At 45.0% G+C, this 19,082-nt stretch overlaps 1 protein-coding gene across 1 annotated transcript in view; it reads left to right on the top strand.

Annotated features, from left to right (window-relative positions):
• T265_14276 (hypothetical protein) overlaps nucleotides 1–18,205 on the top strand; it is a gene marked incomplete at both ends in the record, with an annotated part of 83,039 nt that extends 64,834 nt beyond the window's left edge. The window contains 3 exons of the mRNA XM_009172907.1: nucleotides 4,037–4,169; nucleotides 14,651–14,951; nucleotides 17,945–18,205. Coding sequence (XP_009171171.1) covers nucleotides 4,037–4,169; nucleotides 14,651–14,951; nucleotides 17,945–18,201 — 691 coding nt within the window. The remainder of the gene's footprint in view (nucleotides 1–4,036; nucleotides 4,170–14,650; nucleotides 14,952–17,944) is intronic.
• Between the last annotated feature and the right edge of the window lie 877 nt (nucleotides 18,206–19,082).

Genomic DNA, 19,082 nt, shown 5'->3' with positions numbered 1-19,082 from the left:
ATTGTATTGATCCAGCGCTGAGTCCCTTCCCTGTCCACCTTTATTCTTTTCTTCACAATAAGGCTTTCAAATAAATCACGGCTGTACGGCAGGGAAGCATCGGTGTGACTGTACGGCAGCGGAGCATCATTGTTGAACACTGATGTCATGCTGTCGATGCTGAAGACGATGATGACCGGCCGCCAGGTTCGAACCCTATTACTGCATCTCGACTGCTTGGACAACCTGACATCATTCCGGCCCTCAGCTTCCTCCGGTTAGCACAGCAGCTACGCACCAAAGTGGTGTTACGGGAGAACGCATACTATACTTATGGTAATCTACATTTAGGTAGACGGTGCGGTTGACTCTACCAACTTAATTATCGATCGTTCACATTATCAAAGTTTCTCCTTCTAGAGTCCGCTAAAGATTCTACTGCGCATTAATCCGTTGGGTCAGCACTGACGTTCACAACTTCTGAACCCGCAGTGTCCCTTCTGCTAGACCGCATTTTGAACCCGAAAAGTGGAAGTCAGCATATCGATACCAAGAGATGTTCGTCTGTTCATATTGTGAACAAGGTAGCTCTCTGATTGGCTAAAAGCCTTTTTAATGGCACTGTGTTAGTAACTAATATAGTGGCCATTCGATAAACAGAACACTCCGGTGAACCAACCGAAAGCGGTCTCGTTCGAGAGTTGGCCTTCTTCTGGAATTGTTCCTGGAGAATGACGAATGTGTTGACGATGATCACTACTCAAATAGTGTGTCACGATGTAGCGGCCGTCTGTTAGTCCCGCATGAGGTCGGGATAGCTCAGTGGATAGGGTGCGAACGTACTGACCGAAAAGCTGTTTGAAAAGCTATCTACTTTCTCCGAAAATGAATGTCTCTCTGATTACACGGTCTCCCTCCTATAGTTTGGATGGAGATTGTACTGCGTCGGAGTGGCCCGAACTTATCAATGACATCTGGCCTGTAAGCGCTGATAGATCCACACCAACACGTTCTTACAAGAAGATGAACGCTTTCTCTCATGTTCGGATGTGGGGTTCACTTCTGGCTTTTCACGTACACGATGACCTCACTTGTACCCATAATTTTCCACCGAAATCCCAAAGTTCACGCAAGATTCACCTGAAAATTGGGGAAACACCTGAGCACACTTTTTGGGTCCTCTTTGTACCTCTGTTGAACGTTTTCTGAGTTTTGGGGGCGTTATCGTCCCTAGAAACAAAAACGAAATTAGGCGTGAACCCCTGGAGCTGGAATATTTATCCTGGTGTGACATTGCGTCCCAACCGGTCACCGATGTTCCGTCCCACCGAGTGAATAGTTAGATGACAAAGTTGCGATTGCCATGGCTTTGTTTCAGTATCATATGTAATCGACTTTTGTGAACGTTGGTCACGGGCTGAACGTTGATCACGTTTCAAATTTAAAACATTTTGTCTTTGACCAGTGTCACCGAGTAGTTGAACTAAGACTTAGTTCCATGATTGAGCCTGGATTAAATTGAGAAGTGGCGTATATGTATACGTTCTGACAAACCAGAACTGAAATTAAGGGTTGTGGTAGTCCGATACACTCACATGAGTGGCTCGAATCTCCACACAGATTCATGAGGTGTGTGCTGTTGATTCACCCCAAAAAGAGCAAAACAGCTTCACGGAGTTTCTTCGCTATCCGGCATCACTTACAAGATGGAATCTCTGTTAGGAGTAAGTATCAATAAGCAGTGTCAAACGTCCCAAAAAATGCTTGCGTCTTCCGTGTGAGTAGTCATCATTCGAATGGCCAATCAGCGTGAGATCACGTGATGACTGTGTGATATGACTGCGGGCTGGGTAAGCGTTATCAAACTGACTGTCAGCCGCTCGTAGTCGAATATGAGTATCTTTTGCTTTTAGTTCCAAATCACCGTCACAAACACCTGATGAGCCCCAAGAAGGGCGACATCGGTCTTGGTTCAGCGAAGAGTTTTCAGCAACCTTGTGAATAGTTTCCTTTGTGACGATAAGTTGTTTGTTGACCCTAGGTTAGATAACTATTTTGGATCCAAGATTTCAACTAGGGCAGCGTCATGTGGAATGTTACAAATTTAAACGGCGCGCTGTATTTGCCATTGTTAATGGTAATGTCTTGACCAACTGCTAACTGAAGGCTGAGAGGTCTCTGTGGTCATAGCAGATCACCTTTCTGCAAGAACCGCGAAGCGTAGGAACAGCCGGCGTCGTTGACGGTTGTCACTCTAATTGCACCGGAACATTAGCCTTTTTACCTTGCTGTGGGTTTTTTGGTCAGTCCATACCAAAGAAGGAGAGTTTGTTTTTCATAAAAACCGACCAGTAAATCTCCTGACTATGGTAATCGAGTGATCCACCTCTCAGGACTTGCCGTTCAGGTGGCACCCCAGATGATTGTGACCGACAGTGATGTTCGTTTCCTCAGCGCTTCCGTTTGGAAATCTTGATGCAGCTATTCCAACTCACATTCTTGTTCACCATTCGAGGCGTCCAACTCACCAAACACATCACCTAAAAGTGTCCACCTCCTGTTCAAAGGTCGGCAAATTTGCTTCCAGAGTGCTCTGACCGAGTAATCGAAAAATCGACTTGATGAGTCACATGACCGAGGCTAAAACACATGATAGTCGAGATGATGCAGTTCTACTGTGCCCTGACATCAACAGAACTCAATCTCAGCAATTTTCCGGTTGTCGTGGATCAAATGAGGACGACGAGTTCCGCAAATCCCGGCTTTTGCATTCCATTCTCGTCTTTACCAGTCCCGTTGTGTCTGTAGACGCTATGCACTGTAGTGGGAATATCCGACCAGGCAGATGACGATCAAATGTAGATCTAAAGGCAAATGCCTTGAAGCTCGACAGTGTGCACTGGTCTAACACACCGGCACTGTATTCATGTGGTCCGCAGAAGTTGAGGTTCTCTGATTCGTTCTGACCAAGCTGTTGAAGTCGTGATACTGTCCACTATGTTGGACTGCTTTTCCCTGGTGTCCTCGACAAAATGAACTTCCATCTCTTTACTGATGATTCGGTGGGCTTCAGGTTCAGTTAAACAAAAGTGATTGTCAGCCCATTCCCCCCCGGCAGCAGATTTCTAGACTGTCCAGACCCACCTTCGAATGGCAACTGTCTGAAGTCTCGCTCCTAAAAATGTGTGATGCGATGCCTCCAGAAGAGGGTTAAAAACTTGACGGAGGGAAACTAAACTGAAAGTACCAAACTCAGAGAGAGGCATTGAAAGAAGGTGAATGCCACTCATTTTGAGCATCACAGTTACCATCGATAATCTATTTTTCTAGTGCATTCGATGCAGCAGTTTTACTTTGAGGTATGTTAGGCATCGGGAATGGGTACGATCAACGACTGTACGCGACCTGAGAACGAGCGCGAAAATCCCAGCTATGACGCGAGCCCAACCACTCCTAGCGCAGGGGGAGAGAAGAAGGCAAGACTCACAGTGAAGGGCTTTTACTCATTTGCAAATTAATTTGGTTTTCACGAAAGACTCAACCGAATCTCTCGTTTGTGATGTTCTACAACTGAATGTGGTGCACGCAGGCCGCCTCATGATTCAGTTGGTACGATATTCGAGAGATCGCAGTATATTTTCATGAAAGAAACTACTCACAAGGTTGCTGAAAACTCTACGACAGCCCACGACCGGTTTCGCTTTTCTTGGGGCTCATCAGGCAGGCACAGTCCTCGAGTTTCCGTCAACCTTATGTTCTACTTGAACCCGAATTGGACTGTTTTCGAGAAGTACACTCATTTGCAATCCGTTAGCGCACACAAAGTCCAATAGGAAAGAGGCACAGTCTTTTTGGATTGAGCCGCAACATGGCGGAAAGAGCGCGAATTTTAAAAATCCAAAATTTTAGAAAATAAAATTGTCAATAACTTGGAAAATAAACGGTTTTGGGGGATACCAATATCCCCAACAGATGACATTATCTAAATTTTTTATGAAGTCTCTTTGATAGTAATGAATGGTGCCTACCTCTTCCACGTTCTGTAAATTTTCTTTAGGTACGATAAACCTGTCGCACCATTCACACAAGATGGACAGTTCCACAATCCGGAGGTCCCATTCAACGGTAAGAAGCATCAGTCGTACACCGTCGTCAATCGCCCTCTGGAGGTTGAAAGACCACTGAGTGATGTAAGTTTCATTTGTTTTTTTAAGGTTACTGATTTTCTTTGCATGTCGTTCTTTCTGGACCATGTCCCAAAGGAAGTCTAAGATGGTTCTACGTTTTGTGACCTACGTACGTAACTGTATTCAGCAGGATAGACAAAACATGAGATGCGGTGCGACAAACTTCCTTAATCCAAAGAAGCTTTCCGTTCTCGGAGAGAGTTGAGTTTCCTACTGTTAAGCTGGCTATGATGTCAGCCTTGTTCTTTGCAAAAAAATATCGATTAATAGACCATGACGTGCCCCGTTACCCCGGGCGCTGACCGACCCGCAGGCACCATAGATTATCGTTATCAGCTCACCACCGCTCAGAAGAAACAGACCTATGCCGTTTGCATGTTAAAACCGCTCCATACCATTGTTGTAAGGCCCTTGGGCAACAGCACGTGACTTTTGATGGAGTTACCGGGTTCTCTACTAACTATCACTTGGCAGAATCGTCGTACGTTCACGACTTGAGGTGCGAATAGGGTACAAAACGAAACAATCATTTATCACGTGACGCTTTGGGGGCGAGATGGCTCAAGTGCGTCCGTGGTTCGAACCCGACCTCCGCCTCTCGACTTCCTTCCTCTGGGCTTGGGCAACCTGGCAGTATCCCAGCCCTCGTGCTTCCTTCGGATGGCACGGCAGCTAGGTAGCAGCTAGGCTGAACGATTGTTTCATATACGTGAGGCATTAGAAATAATCTTTGCGAGACTGTTGGTTCTCGTAGTGAGCTGTAGGGGCGGGGGGTGGGGAGTGGGGACTTCTAGACCATAGCTCACAATTCACACAAATTTCCGAAATCTTGAACATTTCATATCCATACGTAAACAATGGTTTCCGAAACGGCAAACACTTTTTTGTTCTGTGCAGCGCGTAGAATTGGCAATTGGTGTTGTTTGTACCTTCATTTGACAGATGGTCATCCAAAGGAATTTCAGGCATCTTCATGCCGCTTTCAGTTGCTTTTTTCTAGCTTAACAGTTGCTCAAGACACTTCGTGTAATTTCTTCGGACATCAGTTTTGACGGAATACTTTCGCGCCTGTTCCTCTCCTGAGTTTTTAATGACAGCGGCGGTGTCGTTTACTGTAGATCGAACAGACCACACTGGTTTGATAAACCAGATCCGGTGGATGTCGTTTTGTGACCGCAAATTTGCTGGTACGTTTTGGTGAAAGCACAGGCCTCCTCAGATCATTCGGGTGTATTTCTCCCGAAAAACGATAGTTATGGCGAAGCTGAAACATCTAGTCTAAACTAAAACAAATAATTAGAAAACTCACCGGTCAGCTGTAGTTTGGGGAAGAACGTCTGAGGTCACCCAATTGGAACAAGCTCCCAAGCCCTGAAAAATAAGAAAGATACTACTTAATTGGGAAAAATATCGTACACGTTGCGGGAAAAGAGACTTTTATCTACAGTGTGCGAATGGGTTGCGTTGCTTTAAAAAAAGGGTAAAGCGGGATGTACCAATCTGGCCACTTGTGAGTCCGGAGGCCAGTCGCCCTTAAGAACCGAGCGCCACGTCAATTCGACAGACTTGCCACGTGGGGCTACGGAAGGCATGCCCTGGGTTGGTCAGAATATCGGGTACTCAGGGTCGAGCACTATAGCCCGGCGCTTCTCGACCCCTCACGAAAATTCTAGCGTTACCTTGTGGAAAATTTTTGCGGTGACCTTATATATATATATATAATATGAATAAAATATGTGTAAAGAAATAAATATAAATGTTACTATAAATATAAGAATATAAAATAAAATAAAAATAAATAAGTAAAGTAAATGTAAACAAGATATAAATATAAATACCAATATGATTGTAATAATTTTGCTATTCTACCATACGTTTTGATATACCATAGTCATCGGAGCAGAAAGCCAAGGGCCGATATGAAAGTTGCACAACCATTTGCTTGAAACAACATTATGGGAAACGTGTTGGCCTAGGAGTCAATTTCAACACTGTCATGCTATGGTCCCATCACCTGTTCTCCTGGTAACCAGGCTGCGATTTTGATTCTGCCGTTTTGTTCTCAACTTCGCGAATTCTTTGTGAGGATGAATAAAGCTCACTTTAGAGGTTTGAATGATAAGGAGTGGAGCCGGAAAAAAGATAGATTTTGAGGAGCTGGGGTAGGCATATCACATGAGACAAGGCATACGAAAATAAGCTAGCGATGATCACTCATCGACCTGGTCACGTGTTACTGTAGGTTACTACTATTTTAATCGCCCCGCATGTCACTACATGCCCCCCTGAGCAACTGATTTTATCCACCAATTTGCCTTTAAGTAACGCTGAACTCAATCCAGCTGAATCTGCCCTTTCTGATGCCCATCCAGGCATCATTTAGAGCGAACGTATCGAGCAAGGACTAGAACTTTTGAACTGCGGGTCACTACATCGAACAGTTGAAGTCGCCAATACGCTGTCATCCTTTTGCTGGAGATCAAGGTCACTGACGGTCACTCATAGCGAATGATGTTGCAATGAGCAGTATGTGGTCCAACCACTCTTTCGAAAGACCGAGCCGAAGACGGAACCATGATGTGGTTAGAACGAAATTAGTCTGAAGACAAGGGTTCCAGTCGAGTAATCAGACATCTGGTCTGCCTTAATTTATGCTCGTGAAAACTGATCAATATGCGTTTTCGCCAATTAGAAGTCTGAGAAACATTCTCAGGATATGCCTGAGCATAGTGCAATTCAAGAGTTCCTTCATCGACGTTCTGACGGTATTCGACGCAGTCAGCCAATCCGGTGGCACCGAGTCTCTTTGACTGCCCGCTTTGTTTGGTGTCCTAGGATTGGCGTTGCCGTCGACGGCTTGTCATCTAGCTACCATACTATAACAGGCAGCCTCCGTACACAAGCAAAAGGAATCGGAGCTCAATGATTACTCATAAAAGTTACACTGGTCGAGGTCTGACCTTTGCTCAGCACCATGTTTTCCTGGTCGGAAGGTGAATCCTTGGGGCGGAGATTTCGTCCTGTAAGTGAAGCCGATCTATGCTGAAAAGCCGAGAAGCACTGTACAGCTGTTTAATCCTTATTAGGAATCATCGGCAGTGCGCATCTCACGAAACTCCATAGGGTAGTCTCGAACCCTTGAACACTTGATCGTTCGGCCAACAGCGGATGACCAACAGGGTGATTAGCACTCACTGGCACAGAACATGGCGCCACTCATCCTTCAATCACGGGACCAACATCACGTGGTCACGTATTGACTGTCTCCACGATGGACAACTACTCAGATGGAAGTTGGACCCATCGGGTGAATTTTATGCTTCCTCTGGGCTACTTGTGCTGTTCGTTTTGGGTGAACAGATTTGGGAATTCTAATGAAGATTTCATACCGCAAGTGAAACCAGTCTATGCTAGAACAGTAACAAGAAAGAACGATAGCAGGAACGTTGACCCAATGGTGTAACGTAGGAAAGACAGATGGGGTTCGAAAAAGAACATCCTAAACCACTTTCCATCCTTTTCGCTGTCTGGTGAAACTCCAGATGAACTTTTATCATATGTTTCAATAGAAATTTAGTCGTCCAACTTGCAAAAGTTTAACACAACTGATAGTACAGTCTGACTTATTCTGATTACTAATTTTCATCTAAACACGGCAGCTACCTGTCTCCGTTGTCACGGAGACACCGCAGGGGGTAAGCACATTTGATGAAGATATCTACCAGGATATGTTTGTTCGTTTGAAGTAGATCGGAACAGCTTCGCTGAAACGGCCGCAGTTTTCGATACGCGCGACTGAACCTGCTGATTTATTGGCAGCTAAGCAGCAGGAGCAATGGTTTTTACCGTTTTTGGTTGTTTTACATTCAATTTATGATGAGCTAGACCACCTGTAATTGTGTCAGCGGGATTAGAATCAGTCATACATTGTTTAGGATACGATGGAAAAAAAACTCTTCGGACAAATATTGAGACGATAACACAAGTCCTTCGCTAGTGAAGAATTTTCCTTTCGTAAATTCAATCTTTGTTACATTCCACTTTCGATGATTGAAATGTCATCCCGCTTTCGCCCCGATTTACAGAGGAACCACTCCAAACTGAACGTGATTCGTCCAGCTAGCTAGAATAACAGAACCAAGTAGCGATCGTTCACCGATCGGATCAGTGTCATCAGAATACGTAAATGAATGAGCCTTTCCTACTGCGTGTGACCACTGCACAAACCAGTAATCCTTCCAAGACAGGCAACTACAAGGGAAGAATTAGTTGAACTTTCCCAGAGTAATCTCTTCGGAGCGCATTACATGCATGGGTTCGACTTCGAGGCGCGTAAGCCGAACAGATTTTTCACCCCAGTTCCAATCGGTATTTAAGCCAGTCTAAATTTTCTAGTTAAACAAGGTTGCTTTGAATTGCAATACGACGGAGAGGGTATGCGAAATGAATTTACCATCTCGATTGTCCATCAGACACCCAGTGGAATGTTTGTTTTTCAACAATGTGGGTAGTTTTCGTTCATTTATTCCAAACCATGATTTATATCGATACTCTTCCTTTGCGATACGCCCAGAAGAGATCAATATTCTCAATAAAGAAACCGGGCCCCGAGGTAGTTGAAAGTTCGTCGACAGTCCACGACCGGTTTCGTCCCATCAGCTAGGCGCAGTTACCGAGTTTCCGCCAATCCTACGTTCTACCTGAACACAACTTGGACAGACAGGTTTTGACGACTACCCTGATTTGCACGAAAATTTGGTTTAGACATGTTGTGTCTTGCTGAACGGTAGTTCAACTCTCTATCGGCCCCTTGGCTTCCTGCTCTGCCCACTATGGTATGTCAAGAGGCACGGTAGCTCTACACAGCTCCTTATGGGGACCAGAGGGGGCATACTTGGTGCATTGGCTATTCAGCTCCTGGCGTCCGGCACCGATAACCCTCTCACTTCAGTCCGATTCGGTTAATCCTGCAACGTTTCACCCGCGGTCCGAACCCTTCAGTTCACAGTCGCAGGTTCATGCGGACCGTTCTTCTGCACGACCTTGTGGAACACCCTGTGATTACCCCGTAAACACAGCCGTAGTAATTTTCCTTTGTCTCCATAAAGGGCTGTGTAGAGCTACCGTGCCTTTTGATGTACCATAGTGGGCGGAGCACAAAGCCAAGGGACCAATACAGAGTTGCACCACCGTTCAGCAAGACTCAACGAGACAGGAGGCTCAATCGAATCCAGATGAATCTCTCGTTTAGGATGGTCCACTTCAACTGAATGTACTGCACCAGGCCGCTTCATCTTTCAGTTGGTACGCTATCCGAGATATCGTAGTATGCTGTTTTCTGGATGTAACACTCTACTCATAGGGTTGCTGAAAACTCTTGGGCAATTTGCGACCAGACTACCATAAACAAGAGATTCAATGGGATTCAGTTGAACCTCCTTTCGGAAGCAAATTGGTACCCGAATGGTAGCATTTACCGAACATTTTATGTACCGTTTGTCGCATACGAAAATTTTCTCCTATTTTTTTTATGCTGGTCAAACAACAGTGGATGAACTTCCTAGTTAGTATATCCTAAACTCCGGAGCGTAATTCTTTGCGTTTCGTAGAACAGTTCTAAATGGAATAATTTTAGCGACTACCCTTCATCTTACTGAGTTCTGATCAAATCCACGTCATTCACACCACAGAACACCGAAAAACGAGGACAACCGCTTCCCATTTCTCGACTACATGTCAAAAACGACTGTTTCTGTCTTTGGCTCGCGTCCTGCATCAAAACCGGTGGCGAGGCGCACTCTGTATGCTAGAAAGACACCGTTTTTTCTCATTCGAGGTCTGGACTATACGCGCTTTGTGCATAGTTGTGGGGTTTTCAACACAACCGAGACACGAATCGAAGAAGCGAACCAGAACTGTTGAGAATGTCTTGTCTGCTGATACAACTAGTTTAGAAAGTTATGCCTAACCTGCCATCCAGAATAGGCTTTCTGCTTTTGACCAAAAAAAACACCTTTTCTACCACAGAGCGGAAAGTACCAGAATGCTCACCGTGTTTGATGTTGAAAAAATGTTTAAGAAATAAGAGAGTCGAGTGTGCAGCCTCAATGGGACATATCAAATAGTTCACTGGAAGAATATTGACCCCATACTGTCTGAACAAACACACTCTAGTTCACATTTTGGACTCTGTTCTCCGATCTGTTTACTCAAACTGCAGCCGCTTGACTCGGGGATCATTCAAACAAGTAGCCCAAAACTCATAATCGGTTTCCTTATCCTTGCACTTTAAACGCAACCAAAAAAGGAGACTTTTACAAGTCGTTCGATAGCTGACCACGTTTTGGTTTCTTTGGGAAGAACCAGGCGTCTCCTAATCTGAGATGGATGACGCTTTTAAGATGACGGAATGTATATGACCACGCCACCGCGGAAAAAACATTCCCGAGGATCATTGAACTTGTCCCGCATAGGGAAGGAGCGACGCAGAATGCCGACTGAGCATCATCCTCATCATAGACAGTAGCGTGCCAAGGAAAGGAAGTGAAGTCTCAGTGCAGAGCTGTTAGACACGAAAGTAAATAACTCATTCGCACAGAGTATTCAAGAGCAAGATGGTCCAGGTGGTTATAGCGCGAATATGCTGACCGGAATGTCCGTGATTCGAACCCGACCTCCGCAACTTTACTTCCTCTACCTAGGCTTGGGCAACCTGGCAGTATCCCAGCCCTCGTGCTGCCTTCGGCATGGCATTTAGGCACCGAAAGGGTGCTACAACTGAACGAAAGTAGTTAAAAATTAAACGTCCCTGGACCTTCTTTGAATATTAAACACTAACTAACGTAGTTTCCTTACCAGATGCTAGGACGGTGCTTTGACAGCTGACCAAACACTACTCAAAAGTTTCGTCTACTTGCTGTAGTACTTGCTGCTACTTCCTGCGGTTTTGGTGAACAACGACACAGGCGACGCTTCGTACGTATGACTTAAAAGGTTAAAACGAAATCATGTGACAACAGTCGCTGCGTCCTTTACACGGGTCGTTTCGAGAAACCTTCGTGAGTGTTTGCGAAAAAAACCCAGGAGGATTTTGCAACAGTACGATCAAGACCCTGCTACCCTACTATTGAACAGTACGAAGTGCAGCTTCTTCGAAGGTCACAGTGTCTGGTAAAGCCGTTCGGCTATGAACTTGAATTGTTGTGAATGACAACCTGCCCTGATCGATTCAACCCCATGGAACCAACGGCAAGAAATATGCAGGTCCCACAGGTAATACTCCCAAATCGGCACGTACCAAAATCGATGTATAATAATAGTCAATCTTCGCGTGCGCCCACATAATAAAGGATCCATTTAGTAGTTTGAGGAGAAGGAAGTTTGGACAAAAATTACCCTGAAACCGAAAGTGGTGGGAGGCTTTTGATAGCACTCGGATGCGACTGATCGTTCCTGAGATAAGACGATTGTTTTCAATGGATAATTCATCCTTCAGGTGAAGTTAGTCTATCCTAGAAGACCGAAATCACTCTGCAGGTGTTTTTTCTTTGCTGAGACTCATCAGCGGTGAACAGCTCATGGATTACTATGGTGATTTGAACTTGCAACTTCCCGGTTAATAGCTGAAGGCCAAACTGTTCGATCACGAGAGGCTGACCGGCATTTGCATCACGGAGTCACGTGTTGACTAGCTCCTCGAGTGACGAATTCTCAAAGGGAAGATTCGAGAAACTTGCGGATTATGCGTCCCGTCATCAAATGACCCAGCAACGTTTGCTTGTGTGATGGGAAGGGGTTGGGGAGGGACATTGGTGGACACCGAACTGCGCGGGTAACTGATACTTCCCGGCTGCTCAGGCCTAGGAAGGGGGTTTGGTTGAAGTACCTTACCTTGAGCTTTTGACACAAAAGTCTGACCCCCGAAGCAGCAAACAGTAGGGTTTTCTTTGGGGATTCTGACCGGAGGCGATCGCTGTAGGGACCGGCCTGGACCGAGGACGCAGAGAATAAGGCATTACTGTCCCAATTCTAGAGCAGCTGCACACAGCACCGGACTCTTTGGTTTTAAAAATATTTTGACCGTATTGAATAATGCGCTGGCAGTCACGGTCAACCTTTGGGCGATTTTTTCTAACCTGTCCTTCCTCGAGGGAACGCAACAAAGCAGCTTCCATGAATGTGGACGTACTGGTCGCCTGAAGGACCCTCAGACCGCCTCGTAGCACGATTAGTCGTAGTACGGGGTCTCGCCCGACCACTACGTTAAAGTGGCAGCTGAAGGCCGGGATTATCCGTCCGAGTTACACTCTTTTGTTAGCCCGAGGAGACACAAGATGATGTAAGTAGATCAGAAGGAAGAATATTTCACGCGAGTCGATCTTCCTTCTGAGGATTCGTCACTCGAAGCGCCGGTAAACACGTGATCACGTGATGTGTACTGTGTGAATTAGTGGTGCCATATCATGCTTGGGTACGAGCTAATCACGGGAACGCCTAAGGGTTTTGGCCAGGCGGTTTCGGGTTCGAATCTAGCTACAATTTCATGAGATGCACACTTCCGATGGTGACCAATAAGGATGAAAGAGATTTACGGTGATTCTTAGCCTTTCAGTCGACTTACACGAAGAAATCTCCACTAAAAATCTACTAACATCACAGTGCTCACGAAAACCTGAGTAGTTTGAATAAATGAATAAGTTCACATTTCAAACCCGTGCATTTGAAACTCCCATGGCGCCGGCGTTACGGTCGGCAAAGGATTGTGCTGATCTATGTGTGGTGTAGGGCTGACAAGACCATACAAAGCTATACAATTATCGAGTTTTTTGCTGGAGATGAGACATTTTATCCTTCTTGCTCCTTTCGACAGCTAGTTAAACCAAATGGGTTGAAGAACTGGAAGACCGCGTACCCGTCGGCGGCCACAAACCGTTTCACGCGGAATACCTCTGTTTTGAGGCATCCTGGAAGATCGTGGAAAATGTAAACGGGAAAATGCAATGCGAAACTTTCGAGGCCTATTGAAACAGCGAAACAAGATCAGTGACTGTGCACAGCTTACTGCAACTTACATGCCTAATGGAATGTTAGCAGGGTACATCGTACCTCTCCCGCTAAACGTACGTCAGAACACTCAATAATGAGCTTTCAAGTGTGGCCTGGATGTTATTTGATGTATTCATTCAAGTGTCTTCAGCCCCAAGAAGGGCGAACCGGTCGTGGGCTGTCGAGGATTTTTCAGCAACCTTATCAGTAGTGCATTACCCACATGGGACCCAGCTGAATCTCCCGTTTGTGATATCTCCAGGCAACTGAATGCGTATTACAAATATACATGTATCGCAATATCTCCAACATCGTAACGACTGAAACATGAGGCGGCCTGGTGCGGCACATTCAGTTGGCTGGAAATATCACAAACGAGAGATTCAGCTGGGTTCCAGGGGAGCATCTCGCAAAGCCGAATTAGTTGCTACTTTCGTGCAACTTGGTTTCAAGTAGAACATAAAGTCGACGGAAACTCGGGGACTGTGCCTACCTGATGAGTCCGAAGTGGAAGGGCGAAACCAGTCGTGGGCTGTCGAGGAGTTTTCAGCAACCTTATGAGTAGTGCATTACAAAAACCTTTAGCTTCATTCATCACCCGCAGTAGTTTGGGCAAACATCCTCCATGAAGGAGCACAACCCATCACGTGCCATCTGTTTGGATGATACCATGGAGAACTCGTCTGCTGCTAGCATCTTTGGTTATTTTTCGTGCAGAACTTCCCTCGTTTTCCTGAAAAAGGAGTTCCATTGCATCAAGAATTGAGGATGAGTTCCAACTAAACTTGGCTGCCCTTCGAATTGTGAAAATCCCCAGGTAGCGGAAGTTTTCGTTCACTCTCGACAGTAAATTCTATTTGGGCGGGCGCACTATAGCTGAATGAGCTCACAACCTAGATTTCGTCATGTCAGCAAGGCTTATTTGTGTTGAAAAGCCCAGAGGCACTGCACAGCCGCGTCATCCTTATTGGAAATCGTCAGCAGTGCGCATCTCAGGAAACTCCAGGGAGTTCTGAATCTGCAGACTTCCAGCGCATTGTTTGATCACTTAACCGTTCGAATACCAAGAGCGGCTGATCGGAAATATGATTAAAATTCATTTAAACAAGATATCGTGTCACTCATCCTCCAGTCACGGGATCCACATCACATGATCGTAAGTACAGACTGTATCCCCTATTGACGAATTCTCAGATGAGAGTTTTAATCATCTCGCGAAATTAATCTTTTGTGATGGTATGATGAAAGAACTTAAGCAAGATTCCAGAACAGACGAATCAATTAATTGACTGTAATCAATATCCATTGAAATTTCATTTATTCTCTGCGTAATCTTCCTCGTTGTGCTGCATGTTGGTCGGCCCATGATCGATAAGCGGTCCGGCCAAATTTTGTCAAACGTAGAAATCAGTAGTATCTTGTGTATTTCCATCCTTCAGCCAGATCAAAGCGTCCCGTCCTCACAAATTTCGCTGCCCACATGGCCTGATCTACCCGATTCCAGTGGTTTCTCACCAGAATCCGAAGACGAGTTGATTCGTCTGCCACAGTCACTGAACGAAGCGATGAACTTCCCACCGGTGTTTCCCGACTTGCCTTCTCCACAACCTAAACCGGTGATGGAACCAAATTTGGTTGGTGGGTGCTCCCCAGATGACGAAGATTGCCTCCTACCTGGGCAGCACGAGTCTCAAGCATCGATCACTTTCAACAAGGAAGCAGGTTCTAATCAAACACCAGGTAAGACCTCGGTTTCTTGCCTCGGGTTTTTTGGTTTGTCTTCTAGAAGCGTGGAGTAACCCTTATCCCATATTAGCAGTTGGCAGAACTACTAAGTTACTAATACTGACTTATTGATTTTTATTGAATGTGCACCACGGTAGCAGAGCTCTTCTTATACACCTTCATTTCCACATGTAAACTCCAACCGCTGTTCAATGCTGGACCACTTCATCCTGATCAATCTTCAGAGCATCCGGGACGTGTTCTCACTGACATTGGCCACTAAAATATCAGTCAATGTCACATGATGCACTAGCGGAATACTTCGGCCAAGTGTGATTGAACCTCGGAATGTCTGTTGCTTCTCCACTGTGCACTTTTATCCCCTGGAGAAGAAATCCTCTGGGAAGGACTAGTCCGCAAATGAAGGGCCTTTTGAGAGTGCTGTTGCCTTTCTGTAGGTTGTTAACTGATCTCTTTAGATAGACATTCGAAAATGGCGACATCGGAGACATGTTACCCGGTTCTCCCTTGACTGCTAGTCATCCAGTAGCCATTAAAAGCCACAAGAAATCGGACAGAAGTGCACATAAAATGCCTAGAAGTGCAAAATAGACGAAACTTCTGAATTTTGGAACACCGGTGACTCCTGGATCATTCAATAATTCATCCACTTTGTAGTTTATTTTGTGGTTCGGGACAATGTGAGGACAGAACTAAGCTTGCGGTGTTGGGTTTATTCGTAATCGATGCGTTTTATTATAGAGAGACTGGGTAGCGCATTTTTAGGTGTCTTGCTCAGTCACAACTGAGCCACTACCCCTGTGACAATACATGGGCCATATCAAAAATGCACGAGGCTACTTCGTGTGCTCGGAGTACGTTTTAAACCACTCTCTGTGATTTGATCCCGTTGAACTTTTATTGTCCACCAAACCGGTTGACATGTCTTCCCGAGGGTTCAACATCACATTTAGTTACTCAGTGATTTCATTTGATCATGCCTTGAAGTGGTCCGTATCCTTGTAGACGTGCGCAGTTTAGGACATCCAATTTTAAATCTATAAATTTAAATCGTTCAGATGTAGCGCTCTTTCGGTGCCTAGTTGCCATGCCGCACGAAGGAGGCACGAGGGCTGGCATACTGCCAGTTTGCCCAAGCCTAGACAGGGGAAGTCGAGAGGCAGAAGTTGGGTTCGAACCACGGACCTCCCGGTCAGTAGAAGGTCAGTAGATCCAAGTTTACAGTACATTATGTTAGTTTGGCATCCATACTAAGCGACATACCACCACCGGACTGAATTCATCAGGACCTACATTTCGGTAAAACGCTTTTGGTTCCATCCTAGCATGAATTTTTCTATGAGCAATTGAGACACAGCTGCGTGCTATTTAAATCTCAGGATTTCTTAGTCAAACAGCCCTGGTATTTGCGCATACCATCCGTAAACAATGGATGGAACATCCAGGAAGGTGTAACAGTATTGCTTGCCTCCATATTCGTAGTATCTTGTCAACTACGAATGGCAGATCAGCTAACAGAACCCAATTTCTATAAAATGGCCATTTTTTGTCGGTTTATCCGTAATATGTAGACTACCGTATCGTAACTCGGAAGAAACCATCAAGGATTCAGCTGCATCTATCTTAGTTGGTCTCATCAGATGGAACTCAGCTGATGGCATCCTCTTTCGTAAGTAAGGAATTACGGGGGTTCTTAAAATGCCTCCTCGATGAGAAGTATTGTCTTGTTGAAGGTCAAGGAATAACGATCTATCACACGACTAATGCGTTGAAATACCGAAGTGCCACTGGTATTCAGGTCCGTCAAAGGGCTGTCTTAAGCACGGCATCGGTGTTGAATACTGATGTCATGCTGTCGATGATTATCACGATGATTTCTTAAGCACGAGATAGTATTTTTTGCTTTGTTCGAACTGAATTGATTATAGCTATTATTAAATGCTCAACTGACACCTACTAACGCAAGATGGTCAACCTGTGTAATGTTCATCAGGACCGGTTACCTTTATCCTCAGAAACTAGCGACTTCGTCAAGCCGAACTCAATTAAGAGCGATTATTCTAAAGAAGACATATGCATTCTCATGTGACAGCTTAACCGTACTTGTCAGTTTCATTAGATCGACTCCGCATCACCACTGCAAAGCTTGCCTCCCAGTGGAGCTACTCCCAAGGCTTAGCTGTCGGATAAGTCATATCAAATCCGGCAGGGTTCGTTCATCAGCTATGGTTTTGACTCAAATCCATTGGGGTTTGGGCAACAGAATAGGTGCGTTTTTCACTCGGTAATTTCCTTTCGGAGATTCACTCAGGTGCTCAAAATCATCCCTTCCACAATGCTTGCATGGGTGCTCACTCTACGGGACATCGCATTGAAGAAACACCTCTGTCAGAAAGTTTTTTCATCTGAAGTGGAGTTATTGAGGTGGTTATTGTAGCAACATTATACGCATCAAGAGGACAGGCTTGCACTTGAAGACATTGTGATATTTTTTGTAATGCACTACTCATAAGGTTGCTGAAAATTCGTCGACAGCCCACGACTGGTTTCGCTCTTCCACTTCGGGCTCATCAGCTAGGCACAGTCCCCGAGTTTCCGTCAAGCTTATGTTCTACTTGAAACCAGATATTACGAAATTAGCGATTATACACTCATTTGCAAACTAATTCGGTTTTTCGACAGACTCACCTGGAACCCAGCTGAATCTCTCGTTTGTGATGTTTCCAGGTAGCTGAATGAGCCCCAAGAAAGGCGAATTAATATTATGAGTCTTTCTCGTGAGTACTCCTTGTTGAGGGGTTTATTTGTATGCTGAATATTGTTACATACTTTCGTCGTTATCGATAGTTCTTATTGGCCAGATTTCTATTAGCGCAATGAAGCTAGCGGTCAATAACATCATGTCAGTTCTTGTATGCTTTGTCAGCTTGTGAGTTTAGTTTGACACAAAACTCAGCGTGCCTTCCCTTTTTTTGTCCTCTGTTCAGGACCTGGGTGGATGGAGTCAACGTCAACAACTTCAGCGCTCAACTCCACATCAATCATCAAAAATGCTGATGTGTATGATACTAAGGGCGTGATTCCAAGGACCGGAACGTCGTCAGATCAAACATCAGTGGTTGTGGCAAAGAAGGGCGAAATTGCGCCAATTTTGCCCAACCGTGTACTCATAACGACTGGTTTCGCGCTTTTTTATGTGTCTTATTTCCGATATTTTTCTGATTCAAATACATCATTTTCTTGACCGCATGAGCCCTGTTCGTACGGTGTTCCGAACAACTTTGCCGAGAAAGGGCAAAGGGCCTGACGCAAACAGACAGTTGACTGCTTTGTGGTTAATTTGTATTGTATTGTACGGAATGACGATAGAAACAAGTACGTATTCTAAGCGGTGATGTATAGCCAAACAACATGAGGTAAACTGATGCGGGATTTGTGAAATTCCTAAATTCCGTGTCATCTTCAGCGTCGTACTGGTCAGTCAGGAGACTGATGTGGGAACAGGGCTTTTTTCAAACAAAACTATAAAAAATTGTAGGTAGCAGAGAGTTTTCCAGATTATCATTCACAAAATGACATTGTCAAGACGCCTTGTGTACATCTGCCGTGGTAACAAGTCCTGGGTGCCGAGATCTGTACATCTTTTCAGCTTGGACGTAGATACACGGAATGGCGCCAAACAATGTGGGGGTGAATTGTACAACATGATCCATTTGTGAGTCACAACCAACTACCGCAGTGATGATTAACGCGTGAAGAATCTTTGAAATCCGTAAGGCAAAATTTCCCCCCACAGTTTTTGTCGTGTAGTCAAATGATGTCCGGAAATCTTTGTCCAGGTTGACGTTGGATAGCGTCACTGTGCAACTAACGAAGTCGGACCAAGAACACCTATACATGCTCTTACTGGGATTAACGGTGTCTTCCAGTGTTGCGGAGTCTAACGTTTTCTCCTTTCGTCTTATTTGAGATTATATCTGTCACTCTATGTTTATACCCAGTTCCAGATAAGGTCCTTTACCAGCTTTTTTCACCTGTAATTCGATATATGTCAATTTGGAAATTACCGTTGGAGGAGATTGATGTTCGGCGACGCAAAACCTTTCCATCTCCGATATGCTCAAC

Source organism: Opisthorchis viverrini (genome assembly GCF_000715545.1).
Source record: "Opisthorchis viverrini unplaced genomic scaffold opera_v5_167, whole genome shotgun sequence".
In the NCBI taxonomy this organism is placed as follows: Eukaryota; Metazoa; Platyhelminthes; class Trematoda; order Opisthorchiida; family Opisthorchiidae; genus Opisthorchis; species Opisthorchis viverrini.
This window is presented reverse-complemented; position numbering and strand designations above follow the sequence as displayed.